General features: G+C 38.3%; 1 protein-coding gene across 1 annotated transcript; it reads left to right on the forward strand.

Moving 5' to 3' along the window:
- The first annotated feature begins 1,167 nt into the window (after window positions 1-1,167).
- magl (MAX dimerization protein MGA-like) lies at window positions 1,168-24,776 on the forward strand. Its single transcript, XM_051137873.1, has 23 exons — window positions 1,168-1,288; window positions 6,747-7,640; window positions 8,652-9,084; window positions 10,332-10,434; window positions 10,516-10,623; window positions 10,863-10,964; window positions 11,743-11,773; window positions 11,887-11,981; window positions 12,069-12,658; window positions 13,627-13,867; window positions 14,033-14,205; window positions 14,329-14,472; window positions 14,577-14,622; window positions 17,006-17,478; window positions 17,555-17,762; window positions 17,996-18,352; window positions 19,253-20,397; window positions 21,281-21,375; window positions 21,497-21,530; window positions 21,647-21,853; window positions 21,938-22,058; window positions 23,329-23,412; window positions 24,187-24,776. Exons 2-23 carry the CDS (start codon window positions 6,823-6,825, stop codon window positions 24,252-24,254), a joined length of 5,676 nt encoding a protein of 1,891 aa, XP_050993830.1. The 5' UTR covers window positions 1,168-1,288; window positions 6,747-6,822; the 3' UTR covers window positions 24,255-24,776.
- The last annotated feature ends 1,301 nt before the right edge of the window (window positions 24,777-26,077 follow it).

Genomic DNA, 26,077 nt, shown 5'->3' on the forward strand with positions numbered 1-26,077 from the left:
TCAAGCAAATGCAGCAAATCAGCATATTAGAATGATTTCCGAAGGATCATGTGACACTGAAGGAATAAAGATGACAAACTTTTAATTATTCAAACTTTTGACTTAATTTTATGTTTTCAAACATGTTTATATCTTTATTTAGAATGATTCTAATCCCATCATATTTAACTTCAAGTCATTAAAAAATATGATTATAGTTATCCAGCAATATTACGACATTATAACAACACTTTTCACCAAAATATTAACTAACTTAGCATTAGTCACCACTGTCATTAATGGAAGACATTAAATGCAATGACAGGTAAATTTTGAACGATATTAATGTGTTATCATTTACAACGTATTATGGTTTATCTGTTGATCAGAATCTGCTTTGGTCAATATCATAAACTTTAAGTTTATTATTTATACCCTGATTATTTATACAGTAAATGAAAATGAGCAATTCATAAAGAGTTTACGTTAGTCATCTAAACGACAGGAATCTTAACTTACCTGACGACTTGAAGTTCATCGTCACCGTTAACCGTGTTGTGAAATATTGAAATTATCAAACTGATGAGTGTCATTTGATTAAACTGCATTAATATTTTAGAGACACAAACTAACTAACAGCACAAAACATAACAAAATCCATTAAATCGATAGATAAGGCTTATCGAGCGCCGCGCCGTTTTCCCTCCAATAGATGACGTCACTTCCTGAAGGACGATGCCGCGCTAAGGAAGTGGATGTAGCCTGGTAAAGGGATTTTACAAAAGAGAAATATTTTGTTTGAATTACTTCGCGTAAAGAAGAGTACAAAAACAACAATCTACAATAAATGGATTATCCTTTAATAAAATGGTAATATCCTAAAAGTTAGTGCGGCACCGCGAAACATAACAAAAATGACCTGACGCGCTGTATTAACTCAGTAACGATAAGAGATCTCGAATGTGATTTAGCTGTAGAAGACTGTGAGACATAAATAATGTATTGTGGTATATTTAAACTGCCCAAGTCAATGATGAACTCGATGAGCGATCGATGAAATAAGACACGCGCTCAGTACGGGTCGAGTCAGTCATCGCTGCATTTCGGAACGCGACGCCATTCGTCCAGGAGAAAAACAGCGCGAACAGGAGGAACAGGGAGCAGTTACGGTGAGTGACGTCACGTGGCCACAGAGCGCGGCGGATCAGTCGGTTTGGGAGGCATTTCGGTTAGGAAGCGCCGAGTCCACCGAGAAACATTACAGACGCCCGAGAATGACTTAGACTCGATGCAGCACAGCTTCAGTAAGGTGAGAGATCAGTAACTCGCGTGTGTATCGCTGTTGGTGTTTCTGTTTGGAGTCGAGCACAGACGCGGTGAGTTTGTTGACTGGATCGTGCTGACAGACTCCCGCGCCTCCATGAGCTCGAGCTGGCGTCTGTTAACTAGTACTAGTTAGAGACTAACATATGGCTCCACATCAGTTAGTCGTCACTCGTGTTTTTGCATCGCATGGCTTGAAATACGCGCTGCGTGAAAACCCTTTGTTAGTTTTGACTGTGACATACAGTAACTACAGTAGCGATCGCCATGTTCACCGTCTACAGCCGTTTATACAGTATTTCACCACTTATAACGTTACGTGTGCGCAAATATGAATGTTACGCCTTGGGAACATTACATATAAACAACAAAGCAAGTGTAGTTTATTTGAAATAAAAGCAGTGTATGCCGAACAGGTTGTAGTGTAGTTTGATGTCTGTTTGTGTAAGTCATGATAAACATTTAGTCGCTTGGTGAACTGTGTGATTTATTTATTTTACCTAAACAAATTTGCAACAACAACAGTAACTGTTTCAGACAGGTTTCTGACCCTCGAACACTCCTCCCGTCTGTCATTGGTCAGTCAAACAGATGGCCCCGCCCCCAAACTCGCGTTATTGGTTGAGTCAGAAGTTGACATGTCGGCGACAGCTGCGTTGTCTAAAATCTATCTATCTATTTATATAAAGATGTAAAAAATGTGCAACTTTTTTATCTCAGATTTCCAACTTTTTTCTTACAATTGTGATTTTATATTTTTCAGAATTCTCACAATACATCTCACTTGTTTTTTGTTTCTGCCATTGAAAAAATTAAAAAGGCAATTGACTTTTATCTTACAATTCTGACTTTTCCCCCTCAAAATTCTGACTTTATATCTTGCAACTCTAAATTGCCATAAAAAAATTCTGCCCTTGATCAAGTGTGCTTTTTGGGAAAAAACAAAGTTGTATTTACAAGCGGGCAGGTGGGTACAGCGAACACTTGAGAATGACATAATAGCTGGGTTTACAAGATCAGTGACATCAGCTCTTGAGTTACTGAAAATATAAGTTATTGGGTTCAAAGTATAGCAGCTTTTATTATTTTTAATAATAAAATAAATTTAATTCTCTTTTGTATGACAGGTAGGTGATTTTACTAATCATTTTTATACGTAGTAATATAAAGATGTGTGCAGATACTTTTAGTTTTAAGCTAACCTCACATCATTTGCTACTAGGGCTGGGCGATAATTCGATAACGATAATTATCGCGATATATTTTCTCTTGATAAAACGATATGAAGAGTTCGATATAATTTTTATGTGCCAAAAGCGGAATGAAACAGCGCGACTCATTTGAATCGCGCCACACGGACCGTTTATCCGCTCGGACCAAAGTTCAAACTGCCGCTCGATGCGGCGCCTGCAAAAACCGAGCGCGTCGCGACCGCGTCCCTTCCGTTATGAGCGCAGCTGCCGCGCGCCGACCTTTGAAATAACGAACTTAACGCGCAAAAGACGCGACATGTGAACGGCTCCGTCACGCGAGCACTAAACAGCGCTGTGAGATCCAGTGTGAAACACTTGAATTCAGCGATGAACACAAATGACTTGATTCAAACTAGTTTAAAGCTGTGTGCAACGTCAGAAGACTTTTCAATCTACACATCGCCATCATTTACCGTGGATTTACTGTAGTAACACTCACTGCACCATGGTATTGTGTGACAGCAATGTGGGATATTCACATTGAATTGTATTGCAGGAGTAATGTTATATAAGTACAGTATGTATGTATTTGTGATTAAGCTGTAGCATGTGTGCATTTATACTGAATGATTTACCATTTTTCATACAGATAGGCTACCTATAAAACCATGTAGTTTACCATATTTTTACCATGGCATTGAGGTACAAGTATGTGTGGTTTTAACTGTGTTTATCATGATCTAAAATGTCTAACCAATGGTTAATTTAAAAAAAAAAAAAAACTGGGTCAGAATAAATTTAATCATATAAACTGAGGTTGCTACAATTTTTACAGATGTTACTGATTGATAATGAACAAAAAATTACCTCTGCATCCTCAAGGTACTATCAAATGTGCATTTCTAAGAGACAAAAATGATTTATTATTATTATTATTATTATCATTATCAGACAACCCAAACCTGTTTCTTGAATTGAAACAATATAACATGCAGAAATTAATTTTTAGATATTTATTTTAAGGAAAATGGCCTGGTTTGTGATAATTTTTTTGCCCATATCGCCCAGCCCTATTTGCTACATATTTCTCCACATGATGTACCACAACCATGCTTATATCTTCACATATAATAATTACCTTTAGTTTTTTTTTTTGCTTAGAAATTGCTAATAAATTTCTCAAATAATTTCTAATAAAGGAATGGCAAATAACACATTGAATTTTGAAGGACAGATACTGAAATAGAATTTTTTATAAAACGTGGTCCAGTAATCTTTATTTTATTTACAACTTTATAAAATCATTTTCTACAGTGTAGTTACTGTAGTTAAAACTGAGACAGAAACGCATGCAGTGGCAGCGATTGTCTCATTGTGAAAGAAGGAAAAAGCTTCAGAACAGCACAAATGGCAAGTCAAGTCACCTTTATTTATATACCGCCTTTAACAATACAGAATTGTGACAAGGCGGCTGTACAGTATTAAATAGGAAACAGTACATCAACAATGCCAAAGGCAACATTAAACACTCACATTATAGGTAAAGGTAGTTAATCAAAAACAATAAAATAAAATGCAATATTGTGTTAAGAGAAAGTGTCCCCAACTAAGCAAGCCAGAGGCGACAGCGGCAAGGAACCAAAACTCCATCGGTGACAAATGGAGAAAAAAACCTTGGGAGAAACCAGGCTCAGTCGGGGGGCCAGTTCTCCTCTGGCCAAAGTTCCCGTGGTCTTGTGCCGACAGCCGTCTAGGTGATGTGGTCTTTAATGTGGATCCGTCTCTGGGGCTCATCTAGTTGATGTGGACTCCGCTGACATTCAGGGCTGTAGAGGTCGTCTCTAGGTGCTGATCCACCGTCTGGGCTGGGTTCGGACTGGATCCGGGGGACTGCAGTGACCATCTGATCTGGATACGGACTGGATCTGGTGGTTAATGTGACCTCGGAATAAGAGAGAAACAGACTAATATTAGCGTAGATGCCATTCTTCTGACGATGCACCGAGTACATCGGGTGTTATGGGAAGTGTTCCCGGTTCCGGTTGACCTAATTAGTGCAGCCTAACAATCCTTTAACGGATTTGAATTATAAGAATGTGGATTTGTTATGTGTAAGCAAGGTTAAAGAGATGGGTCTTTAATCTAGATTTAAACTGACAGAGTGTGTCTGCGTCCCGAACATTGTAGGGTAGATTGTTCCAGAGTTTGGGCGCTAGATAAGAAAAAGATCTGCCGCCCGCGGTTGATTTTGATATTCTCGGTATTATCAAATTGCCAGAGTTTTGAGAACGCAGCGGACGTGAGGGACTATAATGCGATAAGAGCTCACTCAGGTACTGGGGAGCTAAAGCATTCAGGGCTTTATAAGTAATTAGCAAGATTTTAAAATCTATACGATGTTTAATAGGGAGCCAGTGCAGTGTAGACAGAACCGGGCTAATATGATCATACTTTTTGGTTCTAGTAAGAACTCTAGCTGCTGCATTTTGGACCAGCTGGAGTTTGTTTATTAAGCGAGCAGAACAACCACCCAATAAAGCATTACAATAATCTAACCGTGAGGTCATAAGCGCATGAATTAATGTTTCAGCATTTGACATTGAGAGCATAGGTCGTAGTTTAGATATATTTTTGAGATGGAAAAATGCAGTTTTGCAAGTACTAGAGATGTGGTTTTCAAAGGAATGATTACCATCAAATAGCACACATCTAGGTTCCTAACTGATGACGAAGAATTGACAGAACAGCCATCAAGTATTAGACAGTGTTTTAGGTTATTACACGCTGAGGTTTTAGGCCCAATAACTAACACCTCTGTTTTTTCAGAATTTAGCAGTAAGAAATTACTTGTCATCCAATTTTTTAACTCAACTACACAATCCATTAGTTTTTCAAATTGGTACGTTTCGCCAGGCCGCGAAGAAATATAGAGCTGGGTATCATCAGCATAGCAGTGAAAGCTAACACCATATTTCCTGATGATATCACCCAAGGGTAACATGTAAAGCGTAAAGAGTAACGGCCCTAGTACTGAGCCTTGTGGTACTCCATACTGCACTTGAGATCGATATGATACCTCATCATTTACTGCTACGAATTGATGGCGGTCAGATAGATACGATTTGAACCATGCCAATGCACTACCACTAATGCCAACATAATTCTCAAGTCTATTCAAGAGAATGTTGTGGTCAACAGTATCGAACGCAGCACTAAGATCCAGTAGCACTAACAGAGAGATACAACCACGATCGGATGATAAGAGTAGATCATTTGTAACTCTAATAAGAGCAGTCTCAGTACTATGGTACGGTCTAAAACCTGACTGAAAATCCTCACAGATATCATATTTCTGAAGGAAGGAAGATAACTGTGAGGATACAACCTTTTCTAATATCTTTGACAGAAATGGGAGATTCGAGATAGGTCTGTAATTAGTTAATTCGTTGGGGTCAAGTTGTGGTTTTTTAATTAGAGGCTTAATAGCAGCCAGTTTGAAGGTTTTGGGGACATATCCTAATGACAGTGATGAATTAATAATATTTAGCAGAGGATCTATGAGATCGGGAAGCATCTCTTTTAGTAGCCTAGATGGAATAGGGTCTAGCATACAAGTTGTTGGTTTAGATGATTTAACAAGTTTATACAATTCTTCCTGACCTATAGTAGAGAATGAGTTGAATTGTTCCCCAGGAGATCTATAGCGCACTGATCTGATCAAGTAGAGTTTGTCTCATTATAAGGATTCCCAGTTGTTGTTTTAAACAAACGTTTATGTCTTTACTGCACCATTAATGAATCATTCCAGACTAGGAACACAAATTAAGTCAAACACATGTGCTAACCAGGTGTAGGGTCCTGTGAAATCCATTTTACTTTTTCCTAAACCTATTTTGTTGTATTTCAATGGGCAAATTAAATTTTAATAATCAAAAAGCATGTCTGAATAAGTCAAATAATGAAATGTATATCATATGTACAACACATTTTTTTTTCTACAATTTAACAATTTATTAAAAATGAATTCCACGTTCTTCATTTACATTTTTCTGGAGCCTGTTTTAATGGTTTAATTACATTTTAATAATCAAAAATGATGTCTGATAAAATGAATTAAATTAAATCTTAAAATGAACACAGTTCAGGTGCAGTTTGTGTCATCGTATGTGTTTCCGGCATCATGAGGGTGTTTTATGATGATCTCGTCTGTCCGTTTGATCTCATTGGTGGTGATTTGTTTTGCTTTTCCAGCAGTTTCAGATGCTGAAATCAGCCGAATCGTGTGGCGGATGTGGACTGGCCCGTAGATGAGCCGACGTTTGCAGCGATGGAGAGTGCAGCAGAAGGAATGCTGGGAAACGATGGCATGATTAAAACAGCAGCTGATGGGTTTGTTTGCGCTCAGGCTGTGGCTTTAAGAACCAGCGATGATCGTCACAGCGTTTCGCCCACGCAGAGCGCTTCGGCCGGCAGCGATATCGACGTCACGCTGGAGAACGAGTCGGTCTGGAGCCGCTTTCACAGTCTGGGCACTGAGATGATCCTGACGGCGCAGGGCAGACGCATGTTCCCCTGCTGCCGCTTCCGTCTGAGCGGTTTACAGCCCGATCTCAGCTACTTCCTCATCATGGATATCGCGCCTTTGGATGATTTCCGACACAGATGGAACGGGAAGACGTGGGAGCCCGACGGAGCCGGCGAGCCGCACCTCCAGAGTCCGGTGTGTTTCCATCCGGATTCTCCGGCTCCGGGTCAGCGCTGGATGGACGGGCCCGTGTCCTTCTATAAGGTGAAGCTGTCGCACGGCTCTCTGGAGCGAGATGACGCTGTGGTTCTGCATCCCATGCACCGCTACCAGCCGCGCCTCTACGTGGTTCCCGTGAGCGCCTGTCCCGATCGCACCGTCCCGCTGGACGGCCCGGACGTCCACATGTTCACCTTCCCTAAAACAGAGTTCTATGCGGTGACCAGCTACCAGAACCCGATGATAACCCGACTCAAGATCGACTGCAACCCCTTCATGCTGGCGTTCAGAGAGGACGGGGCGAGCGCTCGCCTCATACAGAACAAACTCAAGCTCACGCTGAGCGGACGCTCGCCGACGCCTGCCGACCGTCACACCGCTGACCGCGAGAAACACTGCAGGTGTGTGTGTGTGTGTGTGTTTCAGAAATGATCTTGATGATGTAAACAAACATTTAAAACATCACTGGTGAATCATTCACTGTAAGAACAGAAAAACAAATTAAGAACGTTAATTAATCTGTTTTAAACTAAGTAATTTAGTGACTAAATACTTGACTAATAACTTAAAATAATGAATCTTATGCTATTTAATATCAATTCTATTTTATTTTTTTCCCAAATTAAGCTACCAGTGTTCAGTTTTACTGGTTAAATTTTAGTAATTGAAAAGCAACTCTAATTATTTGTAATCATGAAACTTATACAATTTAACAAATTTTTATTAAAAGACTAACCAAAGATTAAAGGCTGTTTTATTTTTCTTTCCCCCAAATTTAATTTTATTTTTTTCCCCCAAATTGTTATTATTTTTTGTTTGTTTTAATTCTGGATCATATTTAATAATTAAATTAAATTCTAGCATCTAATTAATTGAAATTTAAAATACAAATTTAACAACAATTTATTAAACATTTAACAGAAATAAAGGTTTAGGGCTGTATATTTTTAGCTTAGTTTATTTTCTCAAAATCCATGTTCTCAGTTTAACTCAGTTTTATTTTTCTTCAGTCTTTTTTTAATGGTTTAAATAATTTTAATAATCAAAATAATCAATTATTTATGGTTTAATACAACTTTATTGTCAAAAACAGTGGTAATCTACAGAAGGCATAAAACATTAACAATTTAATTAATCTTTTACAATTTAATCAAATGAAAATTTAATAACTCCAATTTTGGCAAAACAGTGCTGAACAGAAGAGGTTTATTGTTAAAATTAAAGCATAGAAGTAAATAAATGAAAGGCGCAAATATCAGTATTTTGTTTCACAGAAAGGAAGTTCTGAGTCATATTTCATTTTAAAAATGTTTTTATGCAAAGTCCAGTGTCTTATTCTTGTGTTTTAAACACGTTCCGATAGTTTTCATGAGATTCACCCATCATGGTATTTTCTTTCACGTGTGCGGCAGCTCGACACACACACCTCATGAATCTGAGGCCGGTGAAGAGGGAATCCTGTCCGACAGGAAGCGGGCGTCCAGTGATGAGAGCGGTGGCACTCAACAGCTCGAATCTGTTCCAGCTGAGCCTACAGCACAGCGATCATCTGAGAGCTCAGAAGCAGACAGATCTCCCATCAGCCCGTCCGTGGGGCCTCACGCCACAGAGGCCAAACCCGGCGTCCCCTCGAGGGGTCCGGCGCGTTCCGCTGGCTGCGGCGTGAAGCGTGTTTACCGCAGGGGTTGGAGGAGCGGAGCGAGGAAAGCCAAGTCTAAATGTTGGTCTAATGTGAAGTACCACAGATCTGCTGCTGTCAGCAGCGCCGCCGCCGTCCCTGACGCGTCCATGCGGCCGGATCTGGAGGATGTGGATGGTGTGCTGTTCGTGTCCTTCACTGCCAAGGTATGAAACACATTTCTGAGTTATTATATTCTGAAGAAAGATTACAAAGATAAGTCTCTTAGCTGCAACGCTTCAAATGGTACTTGTGGTTTCTGTATCTGTGCTGTGGCCCCAACCATGGGGGAATCTGATTGGTCCAAATCGTGCCACACTGCAGGGCTGCACAGTGAAGACTGACGTGGCTCAGTGCGGGTTGCAATTTAATTAAATAAATATTTGCATTACAGGGTTCAGGCGTGGCACTGACACACGTGTCATTTATTATACAGTGTTTCAGGTGGTTCATTTAAAAGTCAGTGGATCATTTTTATTTGTCAGCAATGTATTACATTTTGAAAAATGAAGAAATTTATTAGTATTGTAATTGAACAGTACATTTTTTTATTTTATTTTTTTTATTTGATTTTTTTTTTTCTATTTTGCATTATTATTGCAATATAATGTATTATTTTGTGTGATGTTTTTAATATATAATATCACAAAATCCTTAAAATTTTAATAATCAATAATAACTATTATTGTTTTATATTGTATTGAACTGGTCAAAATAGGCAATGTGGCCTGTGAAACTCAAGTGAAAGAGATTTTTTTTTTGGACATGGAGAGAGGTTTGAGTTGCTTCTTATAAAGAATAATATGGACACTGAACCTAATTTTTTCTAGAAAGGCTCAAAAAAACTAAAAACATTAGAATGAACATTTTTTCAAAATAAAAGTTAATTTTTCAGTATTTAAATAAATTACTAAAAAAAAAATACTATTATTATTATTTTATTTTATTAATTTTATTTATTAATTATAAAAACTCTGTAATTATAATGTTTTTTTCAAAATATTGCAAATTCCAGAAATGTAAGAAATGGAGGAAATTCCTGTTTTGTTTTTTTTGTTTTTTGATAGCAGTATATATTGCAAAAAACAAGAAGAAGTAAATATAGCAATGCCATTTTTTCCAAATATCACACAGCCCAGTTCTTCACTGCATATTAAAAATCACGTATGAAACCTGTCACAGATAATAAATGATTACTTCAATAACTACAGTTAGTGTTTTATAGATGTCTAGAGAGCAGGGTTGCTGTAACGCTGATTTATAATGAATCAGGCACAGATATCAAACCAACACATGCACAGAATTTACTCAGGATGAACAGAACTGGTTTATTATCCTTAGACAAGAGGCGTAATAGACTTCAGCAGTGATAGGGGAGAGTCAGTCGCTGTTCATCAGCCGGTTTGTGTCTCAGGAGGCGCTGGACGTTCATGTTGGAAACACGAGAAGATCTGAGGAACCTCCATCTCCATCATCACACGCACCGACTCAAGCGCAGAACCCACCGCGGGATGCAGGTCTGTAAATGTCTGATCTGTGAGCGTCCTCCGCACTGATGCTGGGCTCATGTCGTGTGCTCACGCCTGTGGTTTGTGCAGGAGCAGGTTTACCGTCAGCGGACTGGATCTGTGAGCAGGAGCTCGTCTTACTGCAGCACCTCAAGAAGCTGAAGAACAGACAGATCATTCATCCTGTGCTTCAACAAGGTGAATGCAGACCAACACACACACATCAGCCCTGTCTCCACTGCAGGATCTGTGACGAATTCACGTGTGAAACATTGAGTGCGTGTGCAAGTCAGCTCTGTTTAACACATGATAAAATGAATTCAGCACAAAATGTGAAATGAAGCAGATCAAATAACCACAGCACTCTCATAAACCGTCTTTTGCTCTGTTATTGTCTGGTTTATTCATTTGTGTTTTCTGTTTTCGTTTCTCCTCAGTTGGGATGAAACTGAATCTTCTGGATCCAGCGGCACCCATAGACCTGCATTATCTGGGTGTTGCTTTACCTTTGCCCTCACCTGTCCTCACACCAGCCTCCAGTAAGCAAAACAATGCAGATGATGGCTCTGTTTAACTGAAGAACTTGCCTTAGAGTCTAATATGAATCATCATTGACATTAATGAGAAACACAAAAAGCCCTCAAAAATAAAACATCTGCATGTATTACAAAGGGCTCTATTGAGTCCTGTGTATTTAATGTTTTTCAAAAAGCATGTTATATTAATTGAAATACTGAAATCTGTACAATTTAACAACTTATTTTAATAAACTTTTATTTATTATTGATTATTATTTTATTGATTTATTTATTTTGATTTATTAATTGTTTGCAAAAATAGTTTTTTAGGACCCTGTGAAAACCTTTTTACTTTTCCCCAAATTTAAAATTTTTCAAAAATTCTGCTTTCTGTTTTAATTTTTCTAGATTCTATTTTAATTATATTTTTTACATTTCATTTTATTTTTTCATTTACTAATCAAAAAGCATTTTTAATCAATCAAGTTCATGAAACTTTATTTATTATCATTATTACAATAACAGTTCCCTATGAATTTTTTAGACATTTTTCTGGGTTTGTGGTTTAATGCACATTTATTAAATTAAAACCGTGTTAGTCAAATGAAGGCATAAAAGCTTGACAGTTTAATTAATCTTTTAAAATTAAATTAAATGAAAACTTTTTTTTTTTCATTTGAGTAATTTTTTTCTTTTATTCCTTTTAGGCAAATGAAGTGTTGCACAACGGAGGTTTACTGTTAAAATGAAAATATGGAAGAAAGTAGTGTGATGTTGAAAGTGTTATTAAAAACGTGATTCTGTCAACGTGTTCAGAATTACAGTAATGAGTGAGATATTTTTTCATAAAACCTTAAAAAAAAAAAACATGTTGTTAATAATATTTGAAATTAAAATTTTGTTTAATTGCCTTGTTTATTTGTTTACCCTTGTTTGTGTCCAGACGCTCCTTTGGTTTCCCGCGCGCCGGGAAGACGAGTGATCTGACCAGGATCAAAGGCTGGATGGAGAAGTTTAATTCAAAGGGCACAGTCGACAGTAAGCACATAAACAATAACCGCTCCATCATGTATTGGATTCATTCTGTTCAGGTGTCATTTTAATCACGTTTCCCATCCCGATCAGGCTCGGCCAATCAATCTGCGTTTTCTTCGGTCATGCTGGATGAGTATCTGGAGAGCGAAGGCCAGCGGATCAGTGAGCGTGCTGACGTGTTTTCAGCGAGCGCTCCGTCACCTGTGTTCTATCAGCTGCCTGACAAGAGCAGCAGCTACGTGAGAACCCTAGATAGTGTGCTTCAGACGCGCAGCTCACCGCCAAACCCCGCCCCCTCTGCACTCCGTGACAATCACACAAAGAAGTGGCGGACCAGACGTCGTGTCAGAGCGGCTCCGGAAACTATCGTGCGTTCTTCCTCAGCGAGACTCCGATGGAAACGCAGCGCTTCTGAAGATCATCATCATCATCATCGTCGTCCTGTAGCGTCCAGTGGTTCCGGTGAAGTTTACTTCAGACGCAAGAGAAGGTACCGTCGACGGAAACGCACGCTGAGGTTTAACAGAGATGCCGTCGACGGATCGTCGTCCCCTACATCCGCTCAAAAGCACACGGAGCTGTTGGTACAGGAAGAGCACGCCGCGTCTCGTGGGCAGAGTCCCACTCACGTCACCGCTGAGAGAGCCGGGTTCGCCTTGACTTCACTGCTGACCGCAGAGGTACGTGCAATCTGAGATGCACACTACACTTACACATTAGATGCTAACTAGGGCTGGATGCTGTCCTTTTATAATTTTCATGCTACTCCAGGGTCCCAGTTGGGGGTTTGCAATAGCAGTGTGAGAGATTTTCAACTAAAAATTTCAGTTAAAAAATTGCAATCTGTGACAAAATAATTTAGAATTGTAAAAAAGTTACATTATTTATAACTTTGTATATTATTATTTATTATTTAGGTGTAAGAATATAAGTTTGTGTTTATATTATTTAAATATATATTTATATGTGACCACAATACATTGTATGGGTCAAAATGATCAATTTTTCTTTTATGCCAAAAATCATTAGGAATTAAGTAAAGATCTTGTTCCATGAAGATATTTTGTAAATTTCTTACTGTAAATTTATCAATACTTAATGTTTGATTAGTAATATGCATTGCTAAAAACTTCATTTGGACAACTTTAAAGGTGGTTTTCTCAATATTTACTTTTTTTTTTTTTTTCACCCTCAAATTCCAGATTTTCTCGGCCAAATATTGTCCTGTCCTAACAAACCATACACCAATGGGAAGCTTGTTTTTATTCAGCTTTATTCAGATGATGCGTACATCTACTTACATGACCCTTATGACTGGTTTTGTGGTGCAGGGTCATAAATAATAACAATTTGAAATACTGTATATAATAATGTCGAAATAAATGCAAAATAAAACACAAAAAAAATTATTTATATTTAATGATTTATAGATTTGTTTGAGCGCTTATCAAGTTAAGTCTTTTAAGTATTTTTAAAATTCAATTATTGAAAAAATATCGTTCAGTTTTCTCATACTGGGATCAAAACGTTTTGTCCATACTTACCCCTAACACTCGCTTTAGGAATGTGAATATGAATGACACTGTTACAGTTTCCTATAAAAATGATAGTGCTTTTTGTTGATATGGATTGTTTTTTGTCCATACAGAAAGTGATGAAAAATGAGAAAGCGGTGTTTGGCGCGAGGGAGGTCAGTGAAGGCGTGTGTGTTAGAGACTTCTGCCGGCTGGGCTGCGTGTGTGACAGTCTGAACAGAGAACCGCGAGGATCCACTCACTGCAGACGCGTGCAGTGCATGTTCAGCTGCAGCTGCTTCAAACACAAGATTCTCCTCGTCCGATCGCCGCAAACCGGCCACGAGCACAATGCCAGGAGCCTGATGGCCTTCCGTAAGTCTGCAGTTCTGGGGTCAGGGTCAGGGTGCCAAGTCCATAGTTTTCAGAATGTGCACAGTGATTTTCACTAAGTGAAATGAGCGTATTCTGTCTACATTGGTTATGTGTTGTAAATGAGTGTTGCTCTGAGCGCACGATGAGACTTTTGTCGTCACGCAGCTGTTGCTGACCCGGGATCGGACGGCAGACCGGAGCCGGCGCTCAGAATAAGCAGCCTGTGGCGGAGGAGAGCGGGTGAGAACGACCCCGAGCCGCTCTTCGCTCCCAAGGCCTCCGGAGCGCCGAGACGAGCGTTGCGCTATTATGCACCCGCGCCGCGGCCCTGTCCTCAGGTCGGATGTATTTATGAAATATTCTGAAACTGTCCTGTCTGAGCTAGGAATTGCTTGTGCACATAGACTCTTCCTACTGTATTCTGATTATTCTGATTTTCTATTTGCTTGTCCCAGTCACAGGTTCAGGAGACGGAGAAGGACCCGGTTTACATGTACTTAGAGAGCATGATGACTTGTGCTCGTGTGCGAGAATACAACAGTAACCCTCCGCCGCAGGTGCACTTACTGCCTGCTTCAAGAAGCGTATCAGCGCCTGATGAAACGGTACTTTATACACACACACTCACACACACACAAGAGTCTTTCTGCTTGATATTCACCTCTCTTTCTGTTGATGTCTTTGTCTGGTTCTCTCCCGCTGATTGCAGACCAGTTCCGTTTCTCAGCTGCGACTCACTGCATCTCAGAATCCAGGTCAGTAGGACAAACTGATTCATACTGTTACTGACACATACACTGTCGCTCAAACGTTTGGGATCAGTGAGATTTTTAATGGTTTTTAAAGACGTTTTTTATGCTCATCAAGGCTGTGTTCATTTGATCAAACAAGTACAGCAAAAAATGTAATATTGTGAAATATTATTATGATGTAAAACAATGTTTTTCTATATTAATATACATTAAAATTTAATTTATATGTGTAATTAAAGTTGAATTTTCAGCATCATTACTCCAGTCTTCAGTGTCACATGGTCCTTCAGAAATCATTCTAATATACTGATTTATTATTAGAATTATCAATGTTGAAAACTGATGCTTAATATTTTTTTTAGAAACTGTGATACTTTTTTTCAGGATTCTTTGATCAATAAAAGGTTAAAAAGAACAACATTTATTTAAAATAAAAATATTTTCTACCAATATACACTACTGTTTAAAAGTTTGGGGTCAGTACATTTTTATTCTTTCTTTTTTTTTGAAAGAAATGAATATTTTTATTCGCCAAGGATGTGTTGATGTAAAAAGTGATAGCACAGATTTACATTGTTAGAAAAGATTTATATTTTGAATAAATGCTGTTCTTTTTAATCTTTTATTCATCAAAGAATCCAGAAAAAAAGAATCACAGGTTCCAAAAAAAAAAATGTTTCCAACATTGATAATTCTAATAATAAATCAGCATATTAGAATGATTTCTGAAGGATCATGTGACACTTAAGACTGGAGTAATGATGCTGAAAATTCAGCTTTGCATCACAGGAATAAATTATAAATTATAAATTTAATTTGTATATTAAAATAAAAAACATTATTATATATTGTAATAACATGCATTACTGTTTTTTTTCTGTGTATTTTATCAAATGAAATGCAGCCTTGATGAGCAAAAGAGACTCTTTAAAAAACATTACAAGTCTTACTGATCCCAAACTTTTACGCGGTGGTGTATATGAGTCATCTTTGCTTTATACAAATGAGATTCAGAGCAACTTCACAGAAATAAACCATAATATCAGAATAAATCATGCAAAATTAAGGCCTAATAAAGTCTCAACTCAGAGCAGAAAGTCATAAATTCACAGAGTTGTGGCATTAAATGTTACATACACTGCAAAAACAAATCTCTTTCTCTGTATTTCTGTGTCGTTTTCCAGTACAAATTTCTAAACATCCCTAAATCAAGAAACATTTACTGGAGATGCAAAATGAACATGAAGTCTTGTTTTCTGAGAAAATTGAGTTTGTTTAAAACAAGAACAAATATCTGAGGCGAGACACTGCAGGTGAATATGGTGAAAAAATGTTTGAATGATTTGATTGATTTACTCTAATAATTGCAAACATTTTCTGTATTGCAAGTTTTCTAATGTGTTAGGTTTAAAAATGCAAGTGAAATATGTGCTAATTTGCATACATTTCTTGTACAAAAATCTGAACTCTGTATGAAATCAGTTTCAAATTTGTTGTTTATTTTTTTTCACATATTAGAGTCAAATGTTTTACAGAGGGAATTTTGGGTATCTCATTTTTGTCACTCCATAATTCAGAAAATACATAGAGATAGAAAGCAATATATTTTCACAATTTTGGGGGAAAATAAAATGTTGTATATAATCAAACAAATTATATATGAACAAATCCCTTTGTAAAAACCTTCAGGATACAGACAGGAATAAACGTGTTTGGTGTGGTGTGTGTAAGTGCTGCTGAAGTGTTGATTTATGGCTCAGTTTAGGAGAAAAAAACTCATTTTGAGAAAACGGCCTTTAAAAATATGGATTGTAATTGAAATCTATTGACACAAATAGATCAAGTGCTATAAAAGAAACACTCAGCTGTGTGTTTTGGATGTTTGCCATTTCCATTAGTTTTAAAAAAACACTTAATGAAAAACCAAAAAGCCCAAAATCTCAAACTTGACAGGTGTGTGAAAAAGTAGTTTTTTTCCTATAGTGTCTTCCCTTAATGGGAATTTAAAAATAAAGTTGTTTTCTCTTTGAAATAGGTTCTTCTGACCCTTTTGGCTCATATTCTTGTTTTAAATGCAAGCTCACTTCATTATGATGAAAATCTTAGTTTCCTCCACAAATTATTTCGTATGATTTTTTTTTTTTTTAACTTGGTGGTGAAAAGACAAAATACATTTACATGAACAAAACCTGCAGAAATGCTGTATTCTAAAATAGCCTATTAAAAGTTCATTTTTCTGGTGTATTTCTGTTGAATCATTGTGTTGTTGTGTTTTTACTGTTTTAATGTCAGCAGCGTCTGCTGTGTTGTGCACTATGTCTGGTGTAGAAACAGTGCAGCGTCATGTACAGTTATTCATGTTTTGGTTCCTCCTGTGTCTTCGTAGACGAGAGCTGTAAGACGAGAGAGCCGGAGCCCACTAAAGTGCTGGAAATCATCTCGGGGTGTAACTGGGAGACCCATCGCTCCCTGGTGCTGAAGGAACTGTTCCGCTGCGTCAGCATGAACCTCCTCTCGCCCGCTTTCTACATCGACGTCTACAAAGTGGAGCTCATCTCCAAAGAGCTGAAAAAAGACGAGACCGGATCCACGCTGAGTTACAAGGTGTGCGTGTCCCTCGGACAGACGCCGGAAAAGACCCGTGAGCCAGGGCAGAACGTGAAGAAACGAGAGTCGCATCTGAGAAGCTCTTCCTGTCAGAAAATCAACAAACTGAATGTGAATGAGAACCGGCATATCAAAGAGACGAACACACCCGATGAGACACAGGAGAAGCACTTCCCTCTTCTGTCTCGTGTCGTTCCCGCCGGTCATCTGAAGGCTGACAAGAAGACGCTAGTGCGCTCTGGACCGATAAAGGTGCGGTCTTAAACTAGTCTGTGAATAGTGTTGCTTTCTGATTGTTAAGCATAAATGTCTCATTTTTTGATTTCAGGTCAATGGAAAAACATACGCTCAAGCTAAACTGATCCTGGGCCGGATGGGAGCGCTGCATCCAGCTAACCGTCTGGCGGCGTACGTCACCGGCAGGATAAAACCGCTGCCTCAAAACACGAGCCGATCGCTTTCCAAAACTATTCCGAGTGTGAGAGAGACGAGGTGGTCAAACTCAGCTCATCTGATCGATCCCTCAAAACACAAAGGTACCGTCTGTCACAACAATGAGACATGTATACATAACAATTAAAATGTGTAAGCTAATTAATCCCAAATCAATCACACATTGAATAGACTTTTTTGTTTTTGGTGAATACTATATGAAATGATTTTTTAAATGAATTTCTTGATACTGAAAATAAAATCACCAGTAGGTGGCAACATTGGGATTTATTTGTTATAACACATCTGTAAACCACTTTTTCTTTGTCTTGTTTAGTGAGCCATGCAAACCAGAACAAAACAGCATTCAAAATGCCCATTCCCCGATTTCCGGTGATCCCCAGGTCTCCTAATGGCGTCAGACGTACGCTGTCTTCCGCTCTTCCTAATCCTGCAGCTCCAAACCCCTCGTCGTTACGTAACCCTGGGCGTGTCCCGAACGCTGTCGCTCCGCCCGTCTCCGGTGCTGACACGATTCTCCCGGCTTCTGCTCTTCCGCCGGGGCAGCAGGTGATTCTGCAGCCGGTCGCAGGTATGACGGGGGTGAACATGTGTCAGTTTAACGGCCAAATGATCCAGCTGGTGCCCATCACTCCAGCGGTACCCGTGCAGCTGCAGACCAGCGCCGGCACAGGTTAGTGACGTAACGGGGTGTATTGTGTTTAAGTGCTGCTGTATTCTCCAGAAGAGCACTTCTACAGCCCTGTTTTTATTTATTTTTATTTTTTTTGCTTTCCTTTTTCATTTAATTAAGTTGTATTAATCAAAAAGGATGTTTAATCAATTTAATTCATTAAAAAAAGTGTATTAAAATTTGAGTAAAATAGTACATTATGAAATGTTTTTTTATTATTATTATTATTGTTATTTTATTTATTTACTTACTTATTTTTCCAGAAATTTTGTTTTCATATTTCTGTTTTTGTTTTTTGTGGTTTAATACAAATTTGTAAAAAATGGTGGCAATGAAAAAATTAAGTTAATACATAAAATGTTAATTTTTAAAATGTACAATTACAATTTTTTTGTAATCTATTTCTGTGAATAATTTTATCAAGATAAACCAAACTTTTATTTTGACAGGCTATAGTGAAGACCTTTGAGTTTTTTGTGTTTCAATAAATTGTAATATTATTATAAATATAGCTGTTATAAGTTTTACAAGTACAGTATTGCTGTTATGTGACCCTGGAGCACAAAACCAGTCTTAAGTATCACGGGTATATTTGTAGCAATAGCCAAAAATACATTGTTTGGGTCAAAATTATCGATTTTTCTTTTATGCCAAAAATCATTAGGGTATTAAGGAAAAATCATGTTCCATGAAGATATTTTGTACATTTCCTACCATAAATATATCAAAACTTAGTAATATGCATTAAGAACTTCATTTAAACAAAAGATAATTTTATTTTGCCGGACTTTGTGTTTGATTACGTTTACAGCCCTACATTCAGTGTTATACACAGTTCTGTCCTGAACATCATTTGGCTGTGCAGTTCACAGTAAACATTCTCACCGTGTTTCTCTACAGGAAGTGCTCAACAGGAGCCACAAACAGCTCAGATAACCACGTCTACATTACTGCAGCAGAATCCAGCAGCTTCACAGACGTCTTCATCTAAACCCCTTCCATTCATCGTACCCAGAATCCATGCAGTGCCAGGAAAGACCGTTTTTACCCTTGGAAGTCCTGTAGCTCCTGGTCTACAGAATGGTTTACTCGGTAAAACTGGAATGTTTTCCTTCAGAATATGTCCACCTTCCGCCGAGAGCAAGACCGTGAGTGTCGAACAGACAGGAAACGCTCTAGAATCAGCAGGAACTGCTTCCACGTTGTTACTTCCCGGAGGATATCGGTTAATAAAACTACCCATGTTCGTCAATGCCGGCGTGAGCGGCCCGGCCACTTCTGCAGCCGCCGAATGCACCGAGAAATCAGCTGAAAAGAGCAAAGAGAGCGAAACGACGCAAGAAAACTCTACGAGCTGCAGCCCTGCAGACGAAACGCTCCAGTCCTCAGTCTCTATTAAGACAGAACCAGATGAAGATCTGCTCTCAGACGACGCTGCTCCAGTTATCGTAAAAGTGGAGTCTTGCAGTGACTCGCTGCAAACGGACGCCGGGCGCTGCGGGAGCGGCTCTGACCAACCTGAACCAGAGAAAAACTCTGTGCGCATTAAGATCGAGCCTTGCGATGATACGGACCAGACCCGCCAAACGGATGACAACCAGAACCCAAAGAACAGCGGAGACTCGTCACTCCACGTCAAAACAGAGGATCCAGGAGATGAGACGATCACAAACGTCAATCATCCGGAAACAAACAGATCATCAGACAGATCATCCTCCGTTACTGACGCACAGCAGCATGTGAGAGAGCGTGAGGAGATGACGGACACAACAAGAGTTGGTGCTGGTTTTTCATGCTCTTTATTTGAGGGCCGTAACTCATCGGTGTTCGCGCAGCAGAGTTTCACAGCCCCTTCTGAACACGCACACGATTCTGCCGGCACAAGAGCTGAACACAGACCGGAGGAGAACCAGAACAACATCGAGTGGCTTTGGAGGAGAAAACGACAGGCTTCGGACGATCCACGAGCTGATTCTGACGCTGAATTCAACGAATCGAGCAGCGCGTTCATGTACTCCAGTGACGGATGGACCACAGAAGACAGTGTAAGTCAGCACTCGATCGCATATGGACTAAAAAGACTCAAGATATCTCTTTTTTTTTTTAGTGAATCTCATTTTGATGAACTGTATTGATTTTTAAGGTGAGACACTGCAGGTAAATACGGTAAAAAAAACAACAACTAATAATTATCACCTTACTTACCCAGTTGATTGATTACATTGGTAAATACAAACATTTTCTGTATTACAAGTTGTACAAAATATTAGGTTTAAATATGCAAATGAGGCATTATTTAATGAAATATGCACTAATTGGCTTACAAAAATCTAAACATTGTATGAAATCAGTTTCAAAGTTCTTGTTTCATTTTTTTACATATTAGAGTCAAATGTTTTTTGTCACTCCATAATTTAGAAAAGAACAGACAAAAAATATGTATTTTTACAGTTTTTTTGGTAGGAATAAAATGTTAATAAATGTATAAAATCAAGCACATCCCTCTGTAAAAACCTTCAGGATATAGACAGGAATTACAGTGTTTGGTGTGGTGTGTGTAAGTGCTGCTGAAGTGTTGATTTATGGCTCAGTGAAGGAGAAAAAAACTCATTTTGAGAAAACGGCCTTTAAAAATATGGATTGTAATTGAAATCTATTGACACAAATAGATCAAGTGCTATAAAAGAAACACTCAGCTGTGTGTTTTGGATGTTTTCTTTCCACTAGACTGAAAAAACACTTAATGAAAAACCAAAAAGACCAAAATCTGAAACTTGACAGGTGCATGAAGAAACTGTTTTGTCTGCAGTGTCTCACTTTAAATCCCAAGAATTGATCTGCTGTAATATCAACCTTTAATTGATTCATGTTGAAGAACAAAGTCCGTTTGAATCACTTTTCTCAGATTGTTCTGTATTTTGATTCTAGAATGATTGGTGCAGTGAGGATGACGTTGACATCGAGGCATTTGAGGAGTATGATGAGAAGATGAACATCAGCCTCTTAAGAGCAAAGGCAAGACGGTGAGTCAAGAGCAGCTCCGGTTCTTGAATTGAGTTGTGATCTTTCAGGAATCTTCATTCATTCAAGCTGGCATCAAAAACACTGAACTGATGCTAAATTCATTCAATCTCTTCTCTTCAGGAAAAAACAGCAAGCAGATCAGTGTCAGTGGCTTGTAAGTCTCTTTTCTTTCAAGTTTGTTTTGCTCACTGATTTTCTGTGAAAAGCAAAATAATAACAATAATAATATGCAAAACAATTGACTTGTGTGATACTTCATATTTTTTGCAGCTGAAATGTAAATCAGCAGCAGAGGCGGCCCATCGTCCGGTGCGGTTCATGTCTGATCTGCCGCTGTATAAGCGAACGTGGCGTCTGAATCAGACGCTCAGAGAACGGAAGCAGCAGGTTGAGTTGCTGCAGAGTTTAGATTCGTTGAAGAGGGTGCTGGGCATTGAAGAAGACGTCACGATGAGCACTCAAGACCTGCTCCGAGAGGTGCGGCATCAGGAATGATTGAGAATCACTGTTTATACTCGCGTGTGACGTCAGGTTCATTGACATGTTGTCGCTCTGTCTCAGGCTCGTCAGATGATCGGATCTCTCGAGCAGCACGGCACGTCTCTGATGGCCAAGAAACGGATTTTGATTCGGCAGTATTCACATTATCAGACTCTGATCTCACAGCGCTCCGGCGCCAATGGTAAATCAAGAGCGTTACAGACCGTACAGATGATAGTGTTAGGAGTTTGTAAACAAAACAGCCCTGACGTATGCAAATAATAGTCAAAAAAAACTAATATTTTGAACTGGAACAGTTTATTGTAGGGATGCACCGATGTATCGGCCACTGATATTTCTAGGCCAATTTTTTATTAATTTAAAGCCACCGGCCTATCGGAAATAGCATGCAAAGGGCCGATATCGATGGTTTAGTATTAACTGCACATTAATAATAAACCATGAGTTGCACGTCTGTTGCATAATAAAGCATTTTTCTCTGGGCAGAGAGGGTCTCTGACCCCCTTCGTTTTTTTTTTTTTAAATTAATTTATTTACTGACCTTTTTAAATAAAGAAAACCGCAGTACTTTATCCTTATTATTATTAAGAAAAAGGAAAGGCAAAGAAAAAAATAACATTATTAACAGTATTTTTTTGTAGGAACACAGGAACAGAAATGTTAAATACCAGTTCTGCTCAATGAACCAACCGATTTTTTTTTTATTATTATTATTTATTTATTTTTTTGTTTCGTTTATTTGTTTTTAAGCCCTGCTTTATGCAATTGACCAATATCCGTATCTGATTCAGCCGATTTATTTTTTTTTCTTCTTCTTCAATCGTCCAAAAAAAACCTATCAGTGCAACCCTAGTTTATTGATGTATAGTGTGATACAGTGAGAATATGGAGCAAAACATGAACTTGCTGCAAATGCGAACATTTAAATTCTGACGCTTGTAATGTAAATCAATGAGGTCTTTATAACAGTGTATTAGTGTTCACTCTGTATCTCCAATAATATGTTTTAGTAAGATGAGATGTAAATGATCCAAACATTAATTTGAGAGATGAACAGTGAAAGTAAAGCTTCTGGAAACAAACGTTCCTCAAAGATCCTGATGATCAGATTTGGCACTCACTGATTTTTCTACAAAATGATTAAAAGAGAACGAAGTAAACCTGAGCTGCTTCAGTCCAGTTAGTGTTCATCTGGAAATATGACTACAGTTATTCTGAAAAATATTATTTACTTGATAAAAATCAGTCAAGATTTGACAGCAAAAAGACACGTGAAGCACCAGCTGAAGGTGGATAAAAAACTCTAAACTGGAGAGTAAACTATCAGTCAGACGACAGAAGGCATGGAGTAAACTGAGTCTGACAGTAAAGTTTAGAGGCCTTAGAAATGTACATCAAATACGATGCAGTGGCTTTCAACAAACTAGCATGTGTTTTTCTGGCTCTTCCAGTGACAGGAACAGAGTTACAGCAGAAAACAGCAGCTCCTTCATTACCCAGAAGTCCATCAGAGACGTCTGCGCACAGTCCAGCAGGTGAGTTCATGATGAATCGAGTGTTTCCAGTGTGTTAGATCAGGTCCCCACGCCAGACAATTAGGATCCAGCCCCGGACACCAGATCCCGTCAGAAAATATCAGTCTTTCGGTAACAGGACAACTAGTCAGCGAGCTGTAGTTACCCCAACCCCACTAACAAGCAGGTTTCTGTCAGTTATGAAGTTGACCGATGGAAGCCAGAGATGAGCAGAAGCAGGAGACGAAGTGATGATGGTAAAAAGGTATAACAGATTTTATTGAACAGTTTTAGTTGCGCATGTTTCAATGTTCAAACTTCGTCTGGGGAGTACAGCTCAAAGAACAATGATATATCAAACGGATTCAACATCCCATAAACCTTGAATTTCCATAAACATCCCCGTTATCTATTTCTTAGACCAAACAATTCATGAAACCCCACAATCACGGAACTGAACAATAATGAAAATGCATAAGCAAGGAAAATAATAAGAAATATAAAATATAAAAACATATAAATGAATAATATAAATGAATAAATGATAAATACTTAAATAATCAAATAAATAATTAAATATGAATTATGTGAATGACTAATGATTAAAAAACGATTATTAAATGATTATGTAAATAAATGATTATAAATGAAATTAAAAACAAACATAAAATTTAAACACAACACAATAATTTGCATGTAAGGATCTAAGGATCCTTCAAGTGTGAGCTATCAGGATCTGATGAAGCATGTGCTGTCAGTTAATATGAAAACATTCACTCTGTCTGCTCTGTTTAGTGCTGAAGAGACGTTTGCCCAACGTAGTCCTGCAGTCGTTCACCCAGACGGCACCTCCCAGACAATGAAGACGAGTGTCGTGACCCAGCGCTCTGAGCTCAGCATGAACGTCACTTCAGATGAACCAGACGAGAATGAGGAGCGGCTTCATCCTCCTTGAGATTCATCAGTCAGAGAGAGCATGAGATGAGATGTAAAACACAAACACATCATCTGCTTTACTCTCTACACATGAGAGTAAAGCATCACTCGCTCTCACGTCATGAATGTCTCCATCTGAGCCCTGAATCGTGTTGATGGAGCAATACTTTGATTTTCTGCTAATGATGGATGGAACTGGCTGTTTTTCACATTTACAGCATGAGTACAGTCTTTGTAAACAAAGCAGTTACGTATTAATATTTCTCAGGATATTACTTGATAATGAGCTCATTAACCCACATTGGGGTGATATTTTTATGGATTCTTGTTTAATACTAAACATTTTTTGCACAGTTTATGGATTATGTGTTTCTTTTGTTTAAACAGATTTATTTTTGTGATTTATGAGTCATTATGGACGGTTGACGAGGCCTGTGTTTGTTTTCTGTCGTTTATAATCACTAATTCATCTTCCAGGGATCTGAAGAGATCGCTCAGGCTGGAAAACACCTCAATAACTCTTAACCAGGTGGATCTTAATGTAAACTTCCTGTAAAGTTTGTAAATGATGTGGATTCTCTGTCTTTATCGTGTTGAAGTGGCCTCAGAATTGAGTTGATATAACAGCCTTGTTCATAAATAAAATGTAAATCCATGTAAATGTTGTGGTTGTTTTGCTGTCTAGTCTTCATAAATGTAGCAACACAGAAGTTGTTAAACATGAAACATGATCTGACAGAAAATGATCTCAGCAGGTAAAATCGGGCAACAACATCTCATTTTTAACAAAAACAAATGTTTAGTCATGTAATGTTATTTTTAGTATCATTACTATTTTAGTTTTTGTCAGTATCAGGGTTAGGGATTTTATTTTTGTATTTTCTGTCTTCACTTTAATTTTAGTTAGTTTTAGTAATTTTGTGAAATATTTTAGTTTCCTTCACTCCACAACAAATCCTTTCAGTTTGACCTGTATTCACAACAGAACGAGAATAAAAATGCAAGTAGGCTAGATATGAGATAGTATAAAATTATGTATACACATAGAATTAAAACATAATTACAGGGGCACAAGTTATAAACATAAACATGAATACATTGTTTCCTATTCGCGATGTTACATTATCCTTCACAGAAGCGTCACAGATCACTTATTTTTCGACATCGCTTCATGCGATTTTACGGTTCGGGACTTTGGAGGGGGTTCGCGAATCGTTTGATTCAGTTCGGGAATTCGGTGCATTTCTAGTGGTTGATGAAATTGAGCTTTTAGAAACTCATTAGAAAGTGTCATTGTGTCGCAAAATGATTCAGTTCGTGTTTCGCGAATCATTTGATTCAGTTCAATTCCAATCGGATCGGGACTTTGTAATCATTTGATTCAGAGCAGGTTCGCGAATCATTTGTTTGATTCAGTTCGGGATTCAGTTCGGGACTTTGCGGGTTCGCTTTAGAATCATTTGATTCATTTCAGGTTCGCGACTTTGGTTCAGGGGGGAGGGGGTTCGCGAATCATTTGATTCATTTGCGGGACTTTGATTCATTTCGGGACTTTAGAGCAGGTTCGCGAATCATTTGATTCAGTTCGGGAAAATCATTTGATTTTCATGTTTTTTCAGTTCGGGAAAATCATTTGATTTTCATGTTTTTAGCAAGCCGTACTCAAACCTCCTGAGATGATCTCAGCTCAGTTCGCTTTTAAAGGGTTGAGATCATTTGGGGTGTTTACATATATATTCACACATATGGG

The sequence above is a fragment of the Labeo rohita genome, chromosome 20 (assembly GCF_022985175.1).
Source record: "Labeo rohita strain BAU-BD-2019 chromosome 20, IGBB_LRoh.1.0, whole genome shotgun sequence".
Taxonomy (NCBI): Eukaryota; Metazoa; Chordata; class Actinopteri; order Cypriniformes; family Cyprinidae; genus Labeo; species Labeo rohita.

What these genes read in the sequence shown, in the direction of transcription:
- magl (XM_051137873.1), top strand. Translation starts at nt 6,823, where the DNA reads ATGGAGAGTGCAGCAGAAGGAATGCTGGGAAACGATGGCATGATTAAA. An exon ending in TTCAAAGGGCACAGTCGACA is followed by an intron (nt 11,982 to 12,068) that starts GTAAGCACATAA and finishes CATCCCGATCAG; the next exon opens with GCTCGGCCAATCAATCTGCG. An exon ending in TTAAGAGCAAAGGCAAGACG is followed by an intron (nt 21,376 to 21,496) that starts GTGAGTCAAGAG and finishes TCTTCTCTTCAG; the next exon opens with GAAAAAACAGCAAGCAGATC.